At 35.0% G+C, this 23,877-nt stretch overlaps 3 protein-coding genes across 3 annotated transcripts in view; 2 read left to right on the top strand and 1 right to left on the bottom strand.

Annotated features, from left to right (window-relative positions):
• Nucleotides 1-245: 245 nt before the first annotated feature.
• Nucleotides 246-5,793, top strand: LOC140061167 (uncharacterized). Its single transcript, XM_072107647.1, has 5 exons — nt 246-382; nt 1,036-1,250; nt 2,253-2,377; nt 2,465-4,388; nt 4,775-5,793. Exons 1-5 carry the CDS (start codon nt 312-314, stop codon nt 5,320-5,322), a joined length of 2,883 nt encoding a protein of 960 aa, XP_071963748.1. The 5' UTR covers nt 246-311; the 3' UTR covers nt 5,323-5,793.
• Nucleotides 5,794-7,463: 1,670 nt separating this feature from the next.
• LOC140061168 (ADP-dependent glucokinase-like) lies at nt 7,464-18,774 on the bottom strand. The gene is made up of 5 exons (XM_072107648.1): nt 18,405-18,774; nt 17,821-18,008; nt 16,392-16,488; nt 9,737-9,873; nt 7,464-8,695 (listed from the first exon to the last, which is right to left on the bottom strand). The coding sequence occupies exons 1-5, from the start codon at nt 18,740-18,742 to the stop codon at nt 8,028-8,030; spliced, it is 1,428 nt and encodes a 475-aa protein (XP_071963749.1). The 5' UTR covers nt 18,743-18,774; the 3' UTR covers nt 7,464-8,027.
• Nucleotides 18,775-20,001: 1,227 nt separating this feature from the next.
• The window catches only part of LOC140061143 (neo-calmodulin-like), a 48,275-nt gene continuing 44,399 nt past the window's right edge, over nt 20,002-23,877 (top strand). The window contains exon 1 of the mRNA XM_072107605.1: nt 20,002-20,191. Within this exon, the coding sequence (XP_071963706.1) occupies nt 20,189-20,191 (3 nt within the window). The 5' untranslated portion in view covers nt 20,002-20,188. The remainder of the gene's footprint in view (nt 20,192-23,877) is intronic.

The following is a 23,877-nucleotide window of genomic DNA, read 5'->3' as shown; positions in this document are numbered from 1 at the left end:
ACAGTACTACTATAGGTTCCGTAAACTACTAACGAACAGACAGCGACCTTCGCCCTAACTGAAAGTTACTTTAATCTAGGCCAGCATTGTCGTTGTGACAGTTTTTATAACTATTAGCTTTGGAAACGATTTGCATTAAAAACGATTTTAAAAAGAAGAGAATTAAACAAATCCACACTTCTATGATCAACTTGTAAAAGAAAGATTACTAATGACCCGAAGTTGAACGTCAGGCCTCGGCGCTTCCAGGTATTTAAACGACAGTGCTTTCTTCCTGCGATTTTTATAAGTTTGTTGATTCCGCCTACATAATGTTTCGGTATAGCCCGGATGCATGCAGTCCGGAGCTACAGTTTACTACTGACGGCTTCAGTGATGACATGTAAGTAGATATTTATTATTGAATATTCACCAGGAAATAACAACATATTGATTTATTTGTTGTGTAAAAGGCAATTACTAAACAAAAAGCAATGTTGTGGGTAAAATAGTATCATGGATATAGTAAAAGGGCTTAGATTGGGCTAGAAAATGATTAACTATAACGGTTAAATCAAAACTAAAATGTAAAAATAGCCGAGAGAAACGCCAAACATTCAGAAAACACTATACTCCGTCGGGAGCTAACGAGAGTATAGTTTTAGCAATTCAATTATGAACGAGAACATAACAGAAATTTCTCAACGGAATTTTAGACCAGCGACAAGTGAAATGAAACACTCCTCAGACTATATTTTGAGTTTATACACATAGTATCATATACATAGTAACTAAAAAAGTACAGTACCTACAGTGTGTCGAAAGAAAAATAGTAAACACACGATAGACTTCTAAGGCATTAATTAGTATTTAAGTATATCTAAAAGAAATATAGAAACGAAGTTTTGAAAAGTGATAATGATTGACTAAACATTTAAGATTCCGACCGTACCTCGAATTAGTGGCCAAATCTATTTACGATCGAGGTGACTTAATAAAAGGCCTACTACCTAATTATACCTAAATACGCCTGTATTTTTGTCCTGTTTATTCTAGGACGATGGAAGAGCGTTTGCATCGGTGGATAGACCAGGAGCTGGCTGCCGAACTGGAACGTACAGCAGTCGTAAGCAACCTACCGTCAAATCAAGACGACCTCCTAAACAAACTAGAAGAATACCTCAGTAAATCCGCCAATTGTGCGGGCTATATAGAGCGGATTGAGTATCTAGATGAATCGTCTGCCATCATTGTGTTTTTTGAAAGCAAAGGTAAAACCAGTATATACTATTTAAACCAGTCTAATACTATTTAAGTGAAGGCCATTGTATTGTCAGGTGAACTTGACTTTGTATAATTATGGTTGTTGGATTTCACGTTCAATTTTAAAGTATGTCCCCCTGAAAAAATAATTTTTAAATTTTGTTGTTGTTGAATATGCCATTTTAATGTCACATAATAGTTATTCACTTTTAACAAAAATTGAATCGAAAACAATTATTTAGCTGAAGAAACTGTAATTTAAAGCAAAAAATAATCAAATTGGCTGCCAGCAAATGGGTTTTTGGTTGAATTTGACCATTTATTTTGTCATTTTATATGAGAAAACATTTATTTTGTTGATTTTTTTTATGGAAGGGGTTAACTTTATTAAAACTACAAAATAACCTATTAAAAGTCTGATGTAATTAATATTCATTGTTCATGTTTTTGGGGGACAATACACACACAAGTATTTTTAGTATAATTTAAATATTATATTGCAATATCGATTTTCTGTTATTGCTTTGTTGGTATAATGATGTTTTAAAAGTCCCGACAAACAACTAATATCACTAGTGAATTTATATTCAAAACTAATTGCACTTAATATTAGGAATAGGTTGTTAAAGCTCTGTCTACACTATCAAACATTATGTGGCAAAAAATGTGATATGCCCATATATGGACATGATGTCATATCACTACCATATTTAAGCATATCACTACCATATTTAAGCATATCACTACCATATACGGGTACATCACACTTTTTTGTCACATAAAGTTTGATAGTGTAGACAGAGCTTTTGATTATGTTCAAACCTTACGGTTGTTTACTCTGAAAAACGTAACCTACAGTTACTAACACAATACCATAATATATTGTAAAATGACTATGGCAATAACACAGGGAACTTACGTAGCATGCAGCAACCAGAGCTACACTGTAACCCAATAACATGTTTTAAAAGCATGCTAAATTATACTATTATAACTTGTTATTTTCTCAGTATGTACCGAGCTCATCGCTTACTCCAGAGAGAATGGCATCAACTTCCTCGGGGCGTCGTTGAAGATCGAAACACTGTACGAGTATGAACATAATCAGAACCAAGACAACGGCAATAAATTCAAGGTAGTTTTACAATCTTCAGAATTTCAGATCTTTATTAATCTTTTATAATTAAAAATTAATAACTAACGTCTTGTTTTCATTTTTAAGGGTTCATTGTTTGGTGAAACTACGGTGAATATCACAAAGGAATGGCTACCAGATGTAAACCATTACTTTGAGCGAATAAATGAGATGGCGTTAAACTTAGGGTTACAGTCAACAAAGACAGACACTGGATGTTATTTTAGCGGTAACTTTGAAATTCTAATTCAACTTCGAAATAAGATAGAGTGGCTTATGTTTGATGAACGTGGCGTAGTAGTCAATCAAGATGAACACATGGATATTGAGCCGATGTCTGAAGGTCGACAAGAAGTGCCGTTAGACCACATACAGAATAGAACACCACCTACAGCAGCACCACCACTACCAGATGATGTTTGCTCACAGACTAAAATTCAAGATGTTATGAACTATAATCCAGTGACATCTGGTGAACAAGTAGCGGTAGATGATGTCAAGGATGACAGTGACAACATGGAGTGTGATACCAAAGCAGACAATGTAACACGTAGTGTAAAGTTTGAACCAGACCTTATAAGATATGCGATGAGCATACATGCAATGAAGGTAGATGAAATTCGACAAACATGTTATGTGAAAATACAATGCACGGACAACGGTGCTGTAGAAATATCGTTGTCTGACAGCGTTCCAGGAACTGAAACAGACGTCGACAACGCGGTTGATCTTCTAAAACTGCTATTTAGCGAGATCGAGAAAGAAATGTCAGTGCACAGTTTTGATCTTGGAAAGTTCGATGTAAGCGAGAATTTCAGAGAAACGGTTGAGAGTACTTTGATGAACATAGTTACAATGATGGTTGTCAGACAATCAGATTCAAACGTCCTTCGGGTTTATGGACAAAGTGAAGCTGTTAAAGAAGAACTACAAAAGGCAGAGGATATGTTATCAAAAGAGATGGAAAGAGAAACAAATTTAAAAATAGAAAGGGAGAGAAAAGAGGAAGCTGAGAGAAAAGAAAAAGAAGCAAGAGATGCAGAGGAAGAACGCCGGAAGGAAGAGCTTAGGGAAGCAGAGCTGAGGGAAGCCTATGCGCGAGAGTTGGAACAAATAAAGACGAGGGAGGCACAACGTATTGAAGCTATTGCACGAGAGGAACAGCGAGAAGCTCTTGCTAGAGAAGTCGAACGAAATTCTTATCAAGAGGTTATTAAAGTGGAAACTGCCATCATACCTCAAACTCAACTAGCTGATCAAACGATGACGCAAAATCACGTTGGTCAAGATCAACCTCTCCCACCACCAAGTACTGGTGACAAATGGTTAGAACCAATAAATGAACATCAACTTAACGACGAATATGGTGACAGCATTGATGGTAGCGACGACTCACTAAAAAGTAACGGTTATCGCAATAGCGAAGTCCCCTCCAAAGCTAATGGAAGGGAAAGAGATTATTCGAGTAAATCACCAGTACCAGTGGAGCATGACAGGCATTCTCGTAAGCAAACATCACCAACATCAACGCTACGACCTTTGAACCCTCGATTCCATGCGTTCCTCAGCAGAAATTTCTTTCAGTCAACCGGTAGTTCTAGTGAGGCATACATGTACGATACCATTTTCAATGGTGTTCACATAACTGTTAAAAGAGGAGATATTGCTAAAGAACGTGCTGCAGTTATCGTAAGCTCCAATGACGTTGAACTCAGTTGTGGAGGAGCAATTTCATCAACTATTGATAAAAACAGTGGATCAATTATCCACGCTAGGTGTCTGGAGTGGATGGATGCCTACGGTTTACCAGCTGTTGGTCAAATTGTTGAGATTGAATCAGAAGGAGTTCTGCCATGTAACAAAGTGTTCTTTATTGTGATGCCCAATTGGAATGCCGATCAAGATCAGACGTATTTGGAGTCACAACTGCGACGGAGCTGTAAGAATATTCTTCAGAAAGCTAGAGACACGCGGAATGTGAGTTCCGTAGCAATCCCTGGTCTTGGCACAGGTAAGTCAAATGGAAAATACTTCACAAACTAAATAAACTATAAAGAAATAACTATTGTATAATTAGTTATTTTTTGTGCAATTGGGAGACATAGGGGACCACTCTCGTGCTTTCTGTACGCAAGTAATTCAACTGGTAGACTTGTTGAGAAAATGAACAACACCCCCTACTCTTTCTGGGTTCTTTTAAGTGCACACAAGTCCGTAAGTATACACCGTACCAGTTTAAAGTGGTTGATCTGCTCCACTATGGCCGAGGAGTGCCGAACCTTTGCCGGTATTATGGCTTTGGTTTGCTGTGCTCTGTCATAATCGCTCGGGCACTCGACATACTTATTTGAATCGAGGTTGTCTAATAATGTGAACGTTTTTTTTTGTATATTACAGGAAGATTCTACTTCCCCTGTGATGTGTATGCACGAATCATGACAGACGCGTTAAAGGAGTTCCTCCAAGCCAAGGGGCGTATGCTGGAGATCCGGTTCATTGACTTGAATTTCCGTGTTCTTCAGGCGCTGCAGCGTGAATTCCAAAGTCGTCTGAAACATCCAGAAAAGGCGGGTGAATACGAACAGTCATTATCAGAGATATACCGTCAAACGACTGACAACGGCGAACCATTGCCCACTGGTTTTGTCGAGAGGACGCCGCCATCAGGGTTTGAAAAAACCTTTCGCAGACAGAGCTCCGAAAATTTTCATGAAAGAGAAAGAAAATGGGTAAAGAAGTACCGAACATTTTCGGACACTGCTGATGAGACGAAGTTTGAATCCTGCGTCCTATGCACACGACGCGTTAGTTTAGGGTTTTTTGGTTATATACCTTGTAAGCACATCATCTGCCACATTTGCTCAAAGGGCATGGAGTTACACGAGAAAAGGGCGTGCCCTACATGCTTTAAGTCCTTCTCTAAACTTCAAATATCAAAATTTTAGTAAACTAATACCAATACGTTTACCTTCCTTATGTTAGACACTAACTGCTGTTTTCATATCACTAGTCACGTGGTGATTGAGTGTGGCCGGCCGTAGGGTCGCTTGGCAATGTGTAGCGTGCCAAATACACCTGATGGAGCCCATCTCTCTCTCCAGGTCGTGTGGCTGTGTACACAGTTCTTTAAAGTGCACACGGTAATTTACGGTTTATCAGATTGAGAGACACTGATAATTATGAATGCAACTTAATATGTTATTGTCTTTATATCAAATGTAAATCAACCAACCAAATTTCAGTTGTACCTTGTTTTATAAATGACAATAAATACTATCGTATCGTAATAAGGAAGAAAGTACGTTTTACTTTCGTTTACTTTCAGTAGGGTAGCCCTCTCAGTAATAAAATAAAAACTGCTCTTTCGAGGGGCCCTGCGATATTATTGTGTATGGCTCTGAATTGAAGTACTGTACTCTGTAAAAGTTATAGTGCGCCCTCTATATCGTCACACATTTTGGTTACATAAGGTTAGTTAGTTTAGTCACTTGTGAGCAATTATATGTCAGGATTATCTTTACCTTATATTCAATTATTCATTTTCACTTGGGATCGTTGCTAAAATCACAAAAGCCTCCGTATTTAACGAGATAAATACGGTAGTTTCCGTTAGGCTTCGAAAAAGGTTTACAAAGTTCGCACAGATAATAAATATTACTTTTTTGTTCCAAGATTAATGTATAACACCTATATCCCCACTTAAAGGGCGATGAACACATTAAACAATAAAACCGCTAAGAATTACTGTACTGAAATTTATTACACTAAAATCTGTAACCCAAAATCCATGCGAGATGAGCGATTTACAATAATCTATTTTTGGAGGTTCATGCTATTCATGTGCAAGAAACATAAATAATGTCATATAAAATTTATTATTGCACAATACGTTGCCATAATTATTGTGATAAAAACATGTCATAAGTATTAAATGCATGCACATATATCATGTTTAAAATCACGCTTATCACCAAAGGATATAAAACCAGATAAAATAAGATCTCAATGGGGACTGTGGATTAAATTAACTTGTACTATCGTAAAACAATTCTTATAAAAATAAATTATTCACCAACCTGGTGATAACTATAATGTATACCACTAAATATATTTGTGATTTTGTTATTTTAAGACCTCACCAACTTACATTACCAAACAATGAAAATTCACAAAAACGTAATGCCATTAATCAAATATCATTTTCAAAATAAAATCATAAATAATGCCAGAATTGAGAGTACAAATTACATCACTACTTATCAGGACTTGGAATAGTCCAAAGTTTATAATCAGAACTTAATTGTATCGAACAGTACGGTGTCTAACTAGAAACATTATAGCTTTCACACGAGCACGTAAACGTTAACTTCAACGCCCCAACATGCAACGCGCAAGCTCCGCCCACTTTGTAAACAAATCGATCTGAACTGTATAACAAACTGGGAAATATACAGTGCTCAAATAGCATAACTAAACTAAAAGTTCAGTACAGTATATCATTATTAAATGAATCTTAAGTTAGAATAATAAAGCGACTTTAACTTAATACTTAATAAAAGAGTAAAATGCTCCATCACTTATAGCAAGGAATTATAAGTTTTCTGCCGTGCCATATATGGAACTTTGAAACAAAACGACAATATTTTGACGATTACAGTCACGAAAGCTAAAGCTTTCGATATGTGGTTCCTACAGTAGAGTGGGGATACTTGTGTTAGTGAAATATCTTCCCACAACTTACAAACACATTTAGAACTGATTGGTTATAAATCATAGCTTAATAAAATCATGACAATATGTCATAGAATTTATATATAAACCTAGCAATAATGTCATAAGCCACCAGTACTGTATTTCATAATGCTTATAAAATTATTAGTCTAAATATCAATGAAAGTAATTACAGTACATTTGTACTTAATGATTTCTCACTTCTAAAAAAACAGGTTAAACCATCACACAACACACCCTGCAACAAGTTAAACCATCACACGTCATCACACAACACACCCCGTAACACACAGAGATGTTAACCATAGGAACACACTGTGTAATCATTAAACAAGCTGGTGGTTTTACACTCTCCTTAATTGTCTAATTAATAAGTCTAATTTGTGTTTAAAAATAAGTTTGATTCAGATTTCTGTAAGTGCAGAATAAAAAAATATATAGATTAGGCACTTGAATAAAACTATGAAGTCTCTCAAAACTATACTTACCTTCAAAAATACAAAAAATGTACAATACAATAAAAACGAGTGTGAATCAGTCCGAATTTTTTGTTTTAATGGTTGCAGTACTACTGTACACCATCAAAGTTAAGTCAGACCTTAATCAGACTAGTTTGACAACAAAAGTTTGATGAGCCCAAATATGATATGATATCATCATGCCCATATATGGGCACATCAAACTCAAATATGACTTTCACCTTTCATTTAACAGGATACTAGTAAGCTGGCACCTCGCCTTAAAAATATAACCCTACTCTTTTATCTATGTATAGTTACAAAGTAAGGTAAATCATTAAACAGAGGGAAGCGAGAAAGACAAATAATGGAAAAAGAGATGGGATGGGTTTAGATAAAAAATGAAAGAAATAATCGGTGGTTTTTAAAAATAGAAAAGTTTTCACCTTTATAAGTTTATTTTAAATCTGCATAGCAAGACCTGCGGCAGATACATTATCCCCTCCGCCGGCGGTCTGTCTCACCTCCGTACAAACTAAAACGGGCGCGATGCAAATCTGATAATCGTTTTCGTCCCAACATGACACCGGTCTGTTCGCTTCAAACATTACTTTTTTACTGTCTTTCTTTGTTGATACCGAAAACCCCTCATCCATTAGAATACGCGATTTTGCGACATCGATTTCTTTCGTACCGCACACATATCGGTAAGCAGTTAGCGATGATTTTGCCGCTGCAGCCATTGTGTTTTTCCATGATGATTTATGCGTGGTTAAAATTGCCTGGAAAGCTAGCGTATGTATGTGAAGGCGGGTCAATTTACGTTGACCTTCCATTTCCTTTGTATTGCTAAGAATGTTGTAGATTCCCCGCATTTGGTCGAGCACGGTGGCCACTCGCGGGTAAGATGGAGTGACCAGCGTGACATTTCCGTATTTCAGGATACTATATAAATTAGTGAGTTCTTGCTCATTGGTCCCGATTGAGTCAACAAACGGCAAAACGTGATCAAGGACATCGCTGATGAGGTTTTCGTCCGTGAAAGACGCCATCTCAAAATGATTGCGTACAGACATAGGCGAGTCAGCGAGCATTTTTTGTAACAACAGTAATCGTTCTTTCCGCACACCTGTATAATATTTATGAAAAAGCTATATTAATAATTAATGAATAGGTTGATTTTGAATGCGATAGGGGCTGGCCTTAGTGTCAAAAACAATATTCTTTGTTTCACGAGAAAGTGTCCCTTAAATAGGGTGTTCCATTTTTTCTGTAAATAAAACTAAAAAGCGTTTTTCCTTGTAAAAATTAAAATGAACAGACTGTATGTTCTGTAATTTCATAATTAACCCAATTCCAACCATTTAACAGAGAGGGCGACACGAATACTGTATTATAAATATCCAGAGATTTTTTTACAACTTTTTTTTTTGGAAAAATGTTGTGGAAATGTATTTTAATTGTCATGACAATGGACAGTGATTACGTCAGAGAGTATTACTGTAATAATTGATTACTGATTTGACGCCATTATTGAGTGCTGGCTGCCCTCTGGTATTTATTGACTAAAATGTCTAAAACGACAGCTGATAATCTAGTCAAAACAATTCTTTAATTTATTCATGAAAATTTGCACCTAGAGCACATAGAACATATCTCACAACTTAAGGAATTTCTTGTGAATAACGCAAAAACAACCACATGTAATTTAGTTGGCTATAGAATAGATTATCTGCTGAAATTCTCTGTACAAAAAATATTGTCTTGAGCGAAAAGTAACTAAAATAAATAACTGCCTAATTGCGTTGCACACAGAGGGAGATAAAGATCAACAACCAATCGATTGCAATTATTTTTAAAAACTTTCAAGTAACGAAAAGAAGAAAGAAATTACTATGCACAAATACAAACACCATACTGTATAGCAACTCTGACTTAACTTTTAAGAAAATACCCAAGATTTTTTAAGAAAAAGTTCACATATGGTAAGAATATGGCAAGTAATGTTATATAATAATAATTAATCATCACAATGTAATTCATAACTTGTGTATTTTTTCCGGTATACAAGAAAGAAGTTCACGATGTCTGGCTACTAAAATAAATCATAGCACTGAGGGCTTAACCCCTCATAGATGGGTTATTTGCTATTAATTGTTGAGTTACATACCTTCTTTGAATGGGTAGTTATCCATCATTTGCAGGCCTCCGATAACAAGAGCTGCAGGATTGAACGTTTTGACTGCAGCTGCAAAGTCTTCAAGAGACTCGAGGCTAGGATTAGATTCATCACTATGCACAATAAACCTAAAACATACACAATGAAACTGTTCAGAAAAAAAATATACAAGGGCGACTTTTTCTTAATTAATTAAATTTCAGTATATATAGATATATATTATAAACACATCAGGCATAGAACATTAATTCTAAACCGCCCGGTGATATACTGACATTTTAAGAGGAGGAAAACTGGGAGAATGCTCGGTTGGGGCGACTTTTTCTCATTCTCACAGATTTCCTCATCTTATCATTTCAAATTAATTAAATTTCAGTATATCACCGGGCGGTTAAGAATTATTGTTCTATGCCTAATGTGTTTATATATGTATATAAAAGTGCATTCTACTACAGTGTTTGGCTATTGCATGTATTCATCAGTAAACTTTAGGATCACTAGATTAGTTTTAGTATATTCTAGAATCAAGTTAGTCATTTGTTCTTGAGAATTGTTCCATGATGATAACTCCGAAAAATTATAGTACTAAACGTCTCTTAATTCGAAAGTTAAGCTCTGTCTACACTATCACACTTTATACGTGACAAAAAAATGTGATGTGCCCATATATGGACATGATGATATCACATCACTACCATATTTGAGCACATCACAGTTTAGTTTATTCTATTTTAGCCTAGTCTAGTTTAATTTTCAGTAAACCACTAGTAGGCCTAACAACTTATATACAAACACATAAACCACTAGTAGGCCTAACAACTTATATACAAACACATAACCCACTAGTAGGCCTAACAACTTATATACAAACACATAAACCACTAGTAGGCCTAACAACTTATATACAAACACATAAACCACTAGTAGGCCTAACAACTTATACAAACACATAAACCACTAGTAGGCCTAACAACTTATACAAACACATAAACCACTAGTAGGCCTAACAACTTATATACAAACACATAAACCACTAGTAGGCCTAACAATTTATATACAAACACATAAACCACTAGTAGGCCTAACAACTTATATACAAACACATAAACCACTAGTAGGCCTAACAACTTATATACAAACACATAAACCACCAGTAGGCCTAACAACTTATATACAAACACATAAACCACTAGTATGCCTAACAATGTATATACAAACACATAAACCACTAGTAGGCCTAACAACTTATACAAACACATAAACCACTAGTAGGCCTAACAACTTATATACAAACACATAAACCACTAGTAGGCCTAACAATTTATATACAAACACATAAACCACTAGTAGGCCTAACAACTTATATACAAACACATAAACCACTAGTAGGCCTAACAACTTATATACAAACACATAAACCACTAGTAGGCCTAACAACTTATATACAAACACATAAACCACTAGTAGGCCTAACAACTTATATACAAACACATACACCACTAGGAGGCCTAACAACTTATATACAAACACATAAACCACTAGTAGGCCTAACAACTTATATACAAACACATAAACCACTAGTAGGCCTAACAACTTATATACAAACACATAAACCACTAGTAGGCCTAACAACTTATATACAAACACATACACCACTAGTAGGCCTAACAACTTATATACAAACACATACACCACTAGTAGGCCTAACAACTTATATACAAACACATAAACCACTAGTAGGCCTAACAACTTATATACAAACACATAAACCACTAGTAGGCCTAACAACTTATATACAAACACATAAACCACTAGTAGGCCTAACAACTTATATACAAACACATACACCACTAGTAGGCCTAACAACTTATATACAAACACATACACCACTAGTAGGCCTAACAACTTATATACAAACACATAAACCACTAGTAGGCCTAACAACTTATATACAAACACATAAACCACTAGTAGGCCTAACAACTTATATACAAATACATAAACCACTAGTAGGCCTAACAACTTATATACAAACACATACACCACTAGTAGGCCTAACAACTTATATACAAACACATAAACCACTAGTAGGCCTAACAACTTATATACAAACACATAACCACTAGTAGGCCTAACAACTTATATACAAACACATAAACCACTAGTAGGCCTAACAACTTATATACTAACACATTGTACAATAATTATACATATGGTATAGATTAGTAATATACATAGGTCTACTCTCCATAAAGCGTGGTTCCCACTAGCGACGCAACACAATTCAATTCAATTCAATTCAAGGAACATTTATTCACGTCCAAAAGACAAAAGTAACAAAAACAAAATGGCAAGTGATAAAACAAGAAAATGGACGAAGGCAAATCCCAAAAAGATTACAATCTTGTGACGGGATTGCCTTTACAAAATATTTAAATAAGAGAAGAAAAAAAAAAAAATATATAAATAAAGAAAATAAATTAATTAGACAATAAAGAAATACAAAATATATATAAAACCAGTAGATAAAAGTTGGAATAAAAAATAAAAAAAGAACAGAAAAAAGTACAGCTGCATGGCATATAGCGAATATGATGACAATTGAATAATAAAGATAGCAAGTCACGGAACATGGAAAAAACGACCATATCAATCATATCGATCAGTAATGAGACAAAAGGTAATTTTTTATGTTATTATTAAATGAATAGCGGTTGGCAGCACAGGAAATTGAGGGGGGTAAATTGTTAAACAATAGAGGTCCAGAATATCTAATGCTATGTTGAAAATAATTGGTGTTATGGTTAGGGATATATATGTTATTTCTTGTTCTAGTATAATATTTATGAACGGTATTATTAGGAGCGAAAAGGTCGTTTAGATGGCAAGGGAGAAGTGAGTGAGTGGCCAAAAAAACAAAGACACCTTGCTGGGATAGGTTAATGTCCGAGAGTTTGAGAAGATTGAGTTTGGAGAATAAGTGGGAGGAATGTGACAGTGGATGAGCGCCAGATATAGTCCTGATAGCTTTTTTTTGTAGGATAGAGAGTTTAATGATGTTTGAAGGGTAAGTGTTGGCCCAGACAATGTTACCATAGCTCAAATAAGGAAGGATGAGTGTGCAATAAAGGGTCCTGAGAATATTAGTTGGGAGGAAGGAAGAAAGCCTAGAAATGATCCCAAGGTTCTTAGACACTTTGTTCTCAATTTCTTGGATATGGGGTTTCCATGAGAGAGAGTTGTCGATGATAATGCCAAGAAATATTATACTTAACAGAGGGGATTTCTTGATTATCAATAACGACTTTAAATGGGGACACATCAATACCTCTAGTCAACTGCGGGGTTCCGAATAGGATGTAACTACATTTATTATGATTGAGGGAGAGTTTGTTGGCAATAAAGTACTGGGACAAGGGGATAACGTTGGTATTAAAGGTGTCAAAAAGAGTTTGGATATTTTTGTTGGCATGAAAAACTGTGGTGTCATCAGCATATAGAAAAAAATTTAGCAGGTTTGAGGTTCGGTGGATATCATTAATGTAAAAGGTGAACAGAAGCGGGCCAAGTAAGGAGCCCTGGGGAACGCCACAGGTGATAGGGCAAAAATTAGAAATAGAGTTAAAATATTTAGTACATTGGGAGCGGTTAGTGAGATAGCTTTTGAAAACGTTTAAGGCGGGTCCTCGGATTCCATAGTGAGACAATTTAAAAAGAAGAATATTATGATCAATGGTGTCGAAAGCCTTGGAAAGGTCGATGAAAAGTCCGATTCCAAATTGACGATTTTCGAATGCATGAATAATTTTGTTAGTGAGGTCGATCAAAGCCATGGAGGTGTTATGTCCTTTTCTAAAGCCATATTGTCTCTTGAAGAGGATGTTATGTTTGCTGATAAATGAAAATGTTCTATCATAGATAATTCTTTCCAAGGCTTTCGAAAAGATTGACAGGATGGAGATAGGACGATAGTTAGAAAGGTTGGATTTGGGGCCAGATTTGTAAACAGGGGTAACGCGCGCCAGCTTCAACCTGTTCGGAAAAACACCTTTGCAGAGGACAAGATTAAAAATGTGACACAAGGGAAGGGAGATAAGGTTGATAACATGTTTAATGGCTTTAGTATGGAAATCATCAGTACCAGGAGCTTTATTGTTATCGAAGGAGGAGATAATTCTTATGATATCCTCTTCTAGGACGGGGGTTAAGAACATTGATTTCGGATTTGGTTGAGGAAGAAATTCTTTGAAAGAAACATTGCTGGGAGGGATTTTGTTAGCAAGAGAGGGTCCGATTTCGACAAAAAAATCATTAAATGCTTTAGAAATAATGACGGGGTCTTTAGTTGGTACTCCGTTACAGTTGACAGGGGTATTGCCTTTGTGTTGGTTTCGGTTTTTATGGTTCAATAAAGAGTTAATTGATTTCCAGGTTGCCTTAATATCATTTTTTTTGCTTGGTGAAAATATCATGAAAGTGGATTCTTTTGGCAATTTTGATAGTGGAGTTAAGTTTATTACGATATCGTTTATATTTGATTTCATTGGCAGGAGAAGGGCGGTGAAGAAATTTTGCATAGAGTTTATGTTTATACTTTATTGATTTTAGCAGTCCATTTGACATCCAAGATTTAATTTTTTTGTTCTTGTTTGTATTGTTCCTTTTCAGTAACGGGAAGTGTTGGTCATAAAGGGCTTTAAGTGTGTTATCAAAGAGGTCATAAGCAAAGTCAGGATCATTAGAATTAAGGATATCAAACCAAGTTTGATTAGAGACATCATGGTAAAAGTTGTTAAGAGACGTATTGTTAATCTGTCTGAGAGATGGGATCTCTTCATTGTTTGAGCTAGTGGCAAAACTATCAGAGAGGTTTGAAATATTAAAAACAGGGAGATGATCAGAGATATCACTATATAGCAGACCACTTATATGAGAACAATCAAATTGATTTGTAATAATATTATCTAATAATGAGGCTGTGGAATTTGTTATTCTGGATGGTCTGTCGATAAGTGGAAGATAGTGATTGCTAAACAGTGTGTTAATGAATTGACGGGCAGTATTGTCGGATTCATGTTTAAGAATGTCAATGTTAAAGTCTCCAAGAATATAAACATTTTTATTTTCTTTTGTTAAATTGGAAAGGACAATGTCAAGTTCAATTAAGAATTGATTTGGGTCAGAGGAGGGGGGTCTATATACAGTACCCACTATAATGTTTTTGTGATGAGGCCGTTTAATTTCAATAAAGATGGATTCGCAGTTGGAAGGGTGTGGGTGTAGGTCACTTCTAATGGAGAATTGTAGAGTATCAAGGATATACATGGCGACTCCTCCACCGTCTTTATGGGTTCTGTGGTTAGAGACAAAATTATAATTTGGGAGTTGGACCAAAGGATTATCGTACTTGAGCCAAGTTTCACTTACTCCAATAATATCGAAAGGCAGATTAATGGATGATAGGAGTTGTTTAATTTCATCAATGTGCTTGAGGATGCTTCTAGAGTTGAAATGAATAGTGGAGAAGCAATCAGAAAGTGAGTCAACAGGAAATTCATTAGGATCATAATATTGAGAGGGACTGTGGTTGCTGTTGGTGAAAAAATTAGAGTCGGGATCAATGTTAGATGTAGAATTGCCAAGGTTCCTGTTAATGTTACGGTTGTCTGAATAGCTGGGCAAGGGGAAGAAGTTTATGTTTGATAATCGGTCGTGGTACGATGTTCCGTCATCTGCGTTAAGGTTGTACATCAAGTAAAAAATGAAAATATAAAAAGAGAAATCTGTTCAGTGAAAATACTAGTTAATATAAAATTTAAAATATATGTATAAAATATATATAAATAAATATACACTGTATAAATAAATAAACAAATATTAGGTCAAACTGAATATTGGAAAAAAGAAAAATTAACAATGCATAAAAACAAGACTGTCAAAGTAAGGCGAGTTAAGCAGAACTCCGGCAAGGAACTAAAAATTGCAAAACAACAAGAGAACATTATGGAATGGTATAAACAATTATGAAAACTACATGAATATGGCAATCAGGCACTTAAACACTTGGATGATAATAGTGTTCAAAGCAATGACACATGGCAATGTAATCTGATTATTTAAAGATTTTTTATACTGAGAAACAATGAAGAAAAAAACTAAGATACCAATAAGATATAACACACAAACACACCATCACACACACACCAACACCCATCCACCCAAGCACAAACGTATTGAATATTGAAGCATACAAAGGTCAATACTCTGTGTGAATATGGTAATAACATAAAACAAAAAACAGAGAAATAAAACACAAACAAATCAAGCCGAAATCGATGGCGAAAATGGGTAAGTAAAATACAAAAGGTGAAAATCATGAGAAAACGTCATAAGAAGTCAATGCAATGATTATGATGATATTACTTTTGATTTGAGACAATAACATTACATGCAAAGAGTCAGAAATGTCAACACAAGGACGTAATGCAACGCAAGTGAATTGACCAATCAAAAGCGATGGCTTATTCGCTTGTGATTGCTAACTGTCTATAACTTCGCTTGTCATTGGTTAAAACGCTTGCGTTGCGTTTACGTCCTTGCGTTACGTTCTAGTGGGAACCAAGCTTTAGAAAACATGATTACTAACCGGTTTGCTCGAGGTGATTTGTACGTCCCCCACTGTGCATCTTTATCATATTCTAATATAATGTGTACATCTTCATCTTCCAGAGGCTTTCCAACAGCTATTGTAAAATATAAAAATAATATAATATATTTACATCAATAATAAATTATAAAAATAGAACACACACTTCAATATAAATTAATCCCTGCTTATTAATGCATGTTTTAAGAAGCAAAACAATGGTTATACAGTGGTGATGTCAAAACTAAAAAAAACTGAACAGCAACAACAGCCATGCAATGTAGTACAGTACATAGGAAGGATTGTAATTTACTTTTATTCATTATAGACTAAAGCTCTAGCCACACTATCAAACTTTATGTGACAAAAAATGTGATGTGCCCATATATGGACATGATGATGTCATATCACTACGATATTTAAGCATACTACTACCCTTATAAGCATATCACACTTTTTTTGTCAAACTAGTTTGATAGTGTAGACAGAGCTTTAGGGACTCATAAATAATAAATTTAAATTGATCACATTACAAAAACTCAAGGTTTGTTCATGCTGAAGTTATATTACTCCAAAAATTAAGCTGCTGTAGTTGTGTGATTCATTTTTGTATGTACAAAAATTAAAATATATGTTACAAAAATATATGATAAAATATCAGATTGCTATTTGTTACAATACTTTACTGTAGGTCTAGTTCACTAACTTATAAAACAGATGTGTTTGGGATCTTTACTCTATTGTATGTCTCATTTAGAAAACTTTAAAAGCATAGGTATTATATACATAGTAGAATTTCTACACAAATTGTTATATGTTCATTTGCGTGAGGCACTTTACTATTCATACCACTGTACTGTACAATGAGACTATTCATGCCCATTTTAAATGATTATTTCAATAGGGTGTCAAATTGAAAATCATTAAGATAATAGATCAGTGTATTCTATACCTAGGTGAATTCTCGCACTATTGGGCTAGGCTATTAAGTCTAGTTAAGTCTGGACAGTCTGGTAATCCATAGAGATATTATAGTGAACTCTCTCTATGAGTTAAATCTGAATGTCTTTTTAATAGGGATTGTCATGAATTTATCAATATCTTGTTTATACTCTGTAGACTAAATGGAAAATGTAATCATTCTTTGATAGAATAATAAAATACACACAGAGGCGTAACGCAGAGGCATAAGGCCCTGGTTTAGGAACCATAAGAGACCAGAGGTTTCCGATGTTTTTAGTCTTTTTCGACATATGCCTGTTTTCTTCCTCTAGGCCCTGTTCAAGGCCTCCATACTGTAAGCTCCGGAGCCCCTGGGTTTAGCCAGTGAGCGCTCATAGCTATTACGCCACTGAGTACACAATGAGATACTGTAAAATGGGTACATCTATAAATTACGGTTTTATTTTAATGTTTCACCAATACTAACATTTCACATCGGTTCCAAGCTCTTTCATTTGTTTAGTCGACAGCCTGCTACCTAGCAACACTTCAAGTCCTTCCATAGCCATCCTGCGGGCCATGGCAGGGGCGTTTCCTCCAATGGCCCAACGTGTATCAGGTACTTTTGATTCTTGTACAAGGGTTTTGAATAGGCTTTTATCTGATACAAAACGTCTGAAATGAAAAAAAATTTAATTAACTTCTGCAACAAATACTACCGGTATAAAAAAAGACGTCAAAATAATGCAACAAAATGTCTATGAAATAACCTAATACAGTATTTCCCCAAAACCTAATATAAATATACTGTATAAAATATACTGTATATATATCATTTTGATACCTGGTAAAACAAAAACAAACATCAGAACCATTTTGGTGTAGTGGGCTTTTACGCGAACTATTTGGTTTCTATTTTTGACAATTCAAAATAGCCCGCTCTCAACGGCGACAATTAATTTGACATCGTGAGAGAAATACTATCACAACAATGACAAGCGTTTTATTGCAAACCTAAATAGGTCACAAAAACATTCCTAAATAAAAATTAGACAACAAGGGCTTACTTACTCTGCTGCTGCACCATGTTGAAAGAAATAAGCAAACGTTTGAGCTAGGTCTTCTTTCGACGAGATGTAGCTGTGGTGTTTCGCTTCTGCAGCGGGATCTATCCCTGAACGTTTCATCAGTCCAAGACCATCTTCGAAAGCATCTGTGCAAGAACCTAGGCCTAGCGCTACCTTCGTTTTCGGCGTTATTTTGAACTTCTTTTCAACCTTTAGTAAATTTCTAAGAACATTATCTAAATGTTCCCTGAGCTGCTCGTCTAGGTTGCATTTGTATAAATAAGCAAATAGTATAATTAAAACGGAGAGTATACTACCGATCGTGTAGGTTTTGCTAGCCATGACTGACGATTCCCGGTGACACGTCGCTCTCGCTTGCTGAGGAGTGAGTGCGCGCTCTAAGTATGAACTTATACTAGCTGGTTGGAACTGGTCCAGCCGGATTAGTAATCATGGACTTTGTTTGTAAACATTGGACTAATGAATAATTAGTTGATGTTTACCATACCATCATCAATATTTTGTTTTAAACCAATGTTTATAATTCTATTAAAACAAAAGTAATACATAGATAGGCCTATATTTATCATTCCCTGAATAAATAATTTAAAATCTATTTTTACTAGTGAATAATGTTAATGAACCTATGATTTAGGCCTAAGTTATTTCATTTCATTTATTTATTTGACCAAAAAAATAACAAAAACAGGTCAAGAAAAACAAAAGTTACCTCGGCCACCAGGACTCAGTAACAATGATTCAGTAATTCCTTTATACAATATATAAAGATATATACATTTGATAATTTGATGGTTTTTTCAGTTTATCGTTTTTATGCTCCTAACAGTGTATCATATATATATGAACAGCATAGAACTCATATATTACCCGATCACTTAGAGAATGTCCTTGTCGATTTTTTTACTAACTCGAGCACAACTTTAAATGGTCCCATCACGATTATATTTATTTAGCTTTCTAAGTACAATAGTTAGGCTGAGAATGGAACCCACACACTGATAACATTTCAGCATATTTGTGGCCATTCTTTGTTATAAATTACACATTTTAAGTACAGATTATTATTGACAAGATAATTAATTTCAATTTAATTTTATTTCCACAATATAATAACAAACAGAATAAATAAAATGAAGTAATCATATGAGTCAGTTAAGGTTTTACGTTTTTATATTGTGTTTTAAATTGTATTGTATTTACTTTTCTAAGCTCAGGAAAACAAATATCATGTATGTAATATTATGTGACAATAAATTGAATCTTGAATCCATCTTTAGGCCCACTTTACGGGTATTATGTACGGTACCGGTACTCAGCGAAATCGGCGCATGGAAATATTTTGATAGACCTAGCTTACGTGTTAATCAATTTTACTGAATTTAAAATCTATCATTTGAACGAAATATGTGTTGTTAAAAATGATTGTGAACGTCGTTAATAGGAAATGTATATATTGAGTTCGTTTCAGGGAACCTATTTGAACTGCGCCCTCATCTGACAATTAGCATACGTACTTAACACAATGCGTATTATTTGACACCCGCGTATGGAATAGTTCATTTGATTCCCCGGGGTAGGTAGCCGATCAGGCGGAGTTTTTCAAGAAATAGCGACGTTCAGCGATCGATGCTTAGCCCACAGTTAGTGTTTTCACTGCCAAATTGTTTCACACTATAGGTACCTAGATTGTGACTGGCGTTAAATGGGGCGAGATGAAACAGACCTCTTGACGAGTATAAGGTGCTTAATAATTATACGTGGTCCAAAATGGTGAGTACATTTTCAATTATCTCTAAAAGGAGAATAAATTAAGCCGTTCCGTTGGTTAGAAATGGGATCTTTCGTCTTGTGTAACTATGCTCTGATTACGTAGAAATAACCAATTGACATCAATTTGTAGAAGTTCAATTATTTTATAATTTAATTCCACTGTGTTATAAGGTTGCGAAATTCATTATTTTTTAAATTAATAAACGTACTAATAAATATTAATTGTATATTGAAAAATTAATATGCTTCGGAGACTGATGAAAAGCCTACATTATGTTTTCTCTCAAACGTACTTGGCATTTAGACTTTACAGTAGCACCAACATATTTATCAGTATACAGTAGAACCTCATTGTTTACATCCCGGGGGACATGCATCCCTATTCAAATGACACACCAATATTGAGGTAACCTCTCATGTGAAACGAACGAGGGCCAATGATGTGTTTCAACACATAGACATCCCATAACCAGGGGACAAACCCCTATTAAGGGGACACCTCCTGTGAAACAAACGAGGGCCAATGATGTGTTTCAACACATATCAAACTATATTCAGGGGACACACCCCTATTAAGGGGATACCTCCTGTGAAACGAACGAGGGCCAATGATGTGTTTCAACACATAGACATCCATCCCATAACCAGGGGACAAACCCCTATTAAGGGGACACCTCCTGTGAAACAAACGAAGGCCAATAATGTGTTTCAACACATATCAAACTATATTCAGGGGACACACCCCTATTAAAGCTCAAGTACAGGCATGAATTTAAATATAATATTTGGTTAATTGTACATAAATAAAATATTTGTAACAGAAATCAAGACGAAAAAATATGAATTTCCCTTAATATGGTCAAATACAAAATTTGGCAAAATTCTTCTATAAAAACCAAGAAGACTTTTTTTCAGTAGTTAGGTAGTTAACCTAATGTAATAACATGTCTGGTGACTCCCTAGAAGGTGAAAAAAGATGGTGAATATACGGTGGATAATTTTTGCTATAGCATGAAAATAAAAATCTGAAGTTGAATAAAAATATCAGAAATGTAATATTAAAGTTATATTACCTATATTTAGTCATCTGATAACGTTTTTTACCACACCGTTTATTTTTTATAGCTTTTTAAAATTCCTCTCTATTTACAAAATTTGTGTACAAAAGAATAGAGATTTTACTGTGTAATTTGAACTATCCCCCCACTGATAAGAAAGTGCTTATTTTCAACAAGCTTGTGTAACATAAATAAAATTCCAAAAATTATGAAACATGGGGGAAACTATAGATCGACAACTATTGGAATGTATGATCAATAGAAATTGTTTTGCCCGCACCTGGCCTTTAAGGGGATACCTCCTGTGAAACGAACGCCAGGGCCAATGATGTGTTTCAACACATAGACATCCCATATTCAGAGGACACTCCTATATTGAGGTAAACTCTCCTGTGAAACGAACGAGGGCCTCTATGATGTTTTCCAACGCATAATTAATATATCCCATATTCAGGGGACACGCCCCTATTAAGGGGACACTTCTTGAGAAACGAACAAGAAGCAAACTTGTTTTAACAGTACTCGAACAACCTATATTCAGGGGACATACCCCTATTATAGGGACACTTTATTGGTTCCCGAAGGTGTCCCCTTAATAGGAGTTCTACTTTAATGTACGTTATAATATGATATGCTATGTCATTTAAGTCATTCTCATATAACAATTTTATTACAATCAAGAATTGTGTAGACGTAAGTACGTCACGTGAATCGCTATGATAATTACCTACATTATTTTTATTAGGAAACAATAAATCATTACATTACAAACTATTTATCACAATAACAATACTTCAGATTACATACATCCTGTATAATGTAAACTTAAAGACGAGGAAATTGTACCCTCGTCCTAGAAGCATGAGCTCTTCTACCGAGAATTTGCACAACATTAAAATGTGAATCTAAAAATCTATACTCAGAGCAAAACAAGAGGTACTTAAAAATACCCCAAACACCACCAATCATCTGGATACGCAATTGTAGAATCTGAAAAACGAAAACAGATTGATTCACTATTCTTGTTCAACCTCCCTCCAATTCCATTTGTGAACTAGGATATATCTCTGCGAATGTTGGGTTTTCGGGGGGAGGGGGGGGGTATAGGCTTGGAAGCTTTAAATATGTCAGAAACACATCCGTAAAACACAGACAGTAGTATGTGTTTTGACCGCGAAGAGGGCATTGTTACAAGATTCTGTCGATAATCTCAATAGCATATGCTAATCACAGGCTTACAATATTGATTGGTCATTTCGCATTAACACCGTTAAATATTACCTAAGAAACCTTGATTTGTACTATTATGCAATAAAAAATACAAAATAATACAGTTCACATGCATTAAATAACAATATATATTATATACTTAAGAATATCTTTTCTTCTCTTTTTATTGTCGTTTTTATAGCTAAATTAATTAATTTTTTATTTTTTTTCATATAAAGGCTTATTTTAAAAATATAAAAGAATAATGTGGGTTTTGTATAGAGAGTTAAAGCTGGTTTCCTGTCGACGTAAGAACATCACTTTTGTTGCGACTACGTCGATTTGTCGTAAGAAATGCGGATTTTACAGGAAACCGATTACGATCGAAAATTTACAAAATCGACGCAACGTAAGAAAAATGGTAACGACAAACGATTTTACAGGAAACCGATGACCTAACAATTGTTGCGTTACGACGTTTTCTTCCGATTTTACAGGAAACCGGGATTTTTGATCTTACGCTTGAATGAACGCCCTTGCGTCACGTTTCTTACGTCTCTTACGAAAGTTGACTTGAAGTCAACTTTCGCAAGAGACGTAAGCGCAATCGTAACAAGCAACCAATGAGCGACAAGAGTTATGACGTAATGTGTATGTCCTTATAGTGAAATAAAGCCGGACAATAACATTTGTATGTATTTACTACTATAATTTTAGCCCACTTTACGATGTTGTACATACTTTACAAATGCACAGTAGTGTCAATAATAGGCCTAATAATGTTCTAATCAGGGAGTTTACAACTCATATCAAAATCTAATACTCTTATTTATGGACGTGCAATAAACAATCAGCATCGGTAGAAACGTCACGAAAATGAACATTTGCAACAAGATAAGATATAGAAAGCCCCTTTGTAAGCAATATAATATTATTATGTAACTTTAAAAAAAAATTGTTTGCTTGATTTTGTATAATTTATATTGTTTTGTTAAATTTATTCTTATTATAGGCCTGTAAATAATGGGTATCTTACTGCGGTAGTACTATCTCATGCTCGATTAAAGTATGCCTGGGCCCATAGGCCAAGGCCTAGCCTAGGGCCTAGGTAGGTCTAATAATAATAGGAATCCCGAAATGATTTGCCTTTTTTTAATTTTGAAAACTATTTAAGGCTAGGCCTAAAGGGCCAGGATAATTCATTCATATTTTGATTCATACAATAATACATAGGCCTACTAGCCTAGGCTCCTTATAGGCTAGTTTGATTAGATTTTGGTCAAATCAATTCCTATTAGTACAGTATTAATTAAGTATTATTACTAATACTAGGGCCTAGCCTATCTACTAAAAAATAATATGTTGGTGTGCTGCACTGACACTGATGCTGAGTTGCACTGACACTGATGCTGAGAAGCT

This window comes from Antedon mediterranea, chromosome 10 (assembly GCF_964355755.1).
Source record: "Antedon mediterranea chromosome 10, ecAntMedi1.1, whole genome shotgun sequence".
NCBI lineage: Eukaryota > Metazoa > Echinodermata > Crinoidea > Comatulida > Antedonidae > Antedon > Antedon mediterranea.
Note: the sequence above shows the minus strand (reverse complement) of the source record. Positions and strands in the feature narration are given on the sequence as shown.

What these genes read in the sequence shown, in the direction of transcription:
- LOC140061167 (XM_072107647.1), top strand. Translation starts at nt 312, where the DNA reads ATGTTTCGGTATAGCCCGGATGCATGCAGTCCGGAGCTACAGTTTACT. An exon ending in TGTGTTTTTTGAAAGCAAAG is followed by an intron (nt 1,251 to 2,252) that starts GTAAAACCAGTA and finishes TTATTTTCTCAG; the next exon opens with TATGTACCGAGCTCATCGCT. An exon ending in ACAACGGCAATAAATTCAAG is followed by an intron (nt 2,378 to 2,464) that starts GTAGTTTTACAA and finishes TTCATTTTTAAG; the next exon opens with GGTTCATTGTTTGGTGAAAC.
- LOC140061168 (XM_072107648.1), bottom strand. Translation starts at nt 18,742, where the DNA reads ATGGCTAGCAAAACCTACACGATCGGTAGTATACTCTCCGTTTTAATT. An exon ending in CAACATGGTGCAGCAGCAGA is followed by an intron (nt 18,009 to 18,404) that starts GTAAGTAAGCCC and finishes TTTTCATTTCAG; the next exon opens with ACGTTTTGTATCAGATAAAA. An exon ending in GCTTGGAACCGATGTGAAAT is followed by an intron (nt 16,489 to 17,820) that starts GTTAGTATTGGT and finishes ATTTTACAATAG; the next exon opens with CTGTTGGAAAGCCTCTGGAA.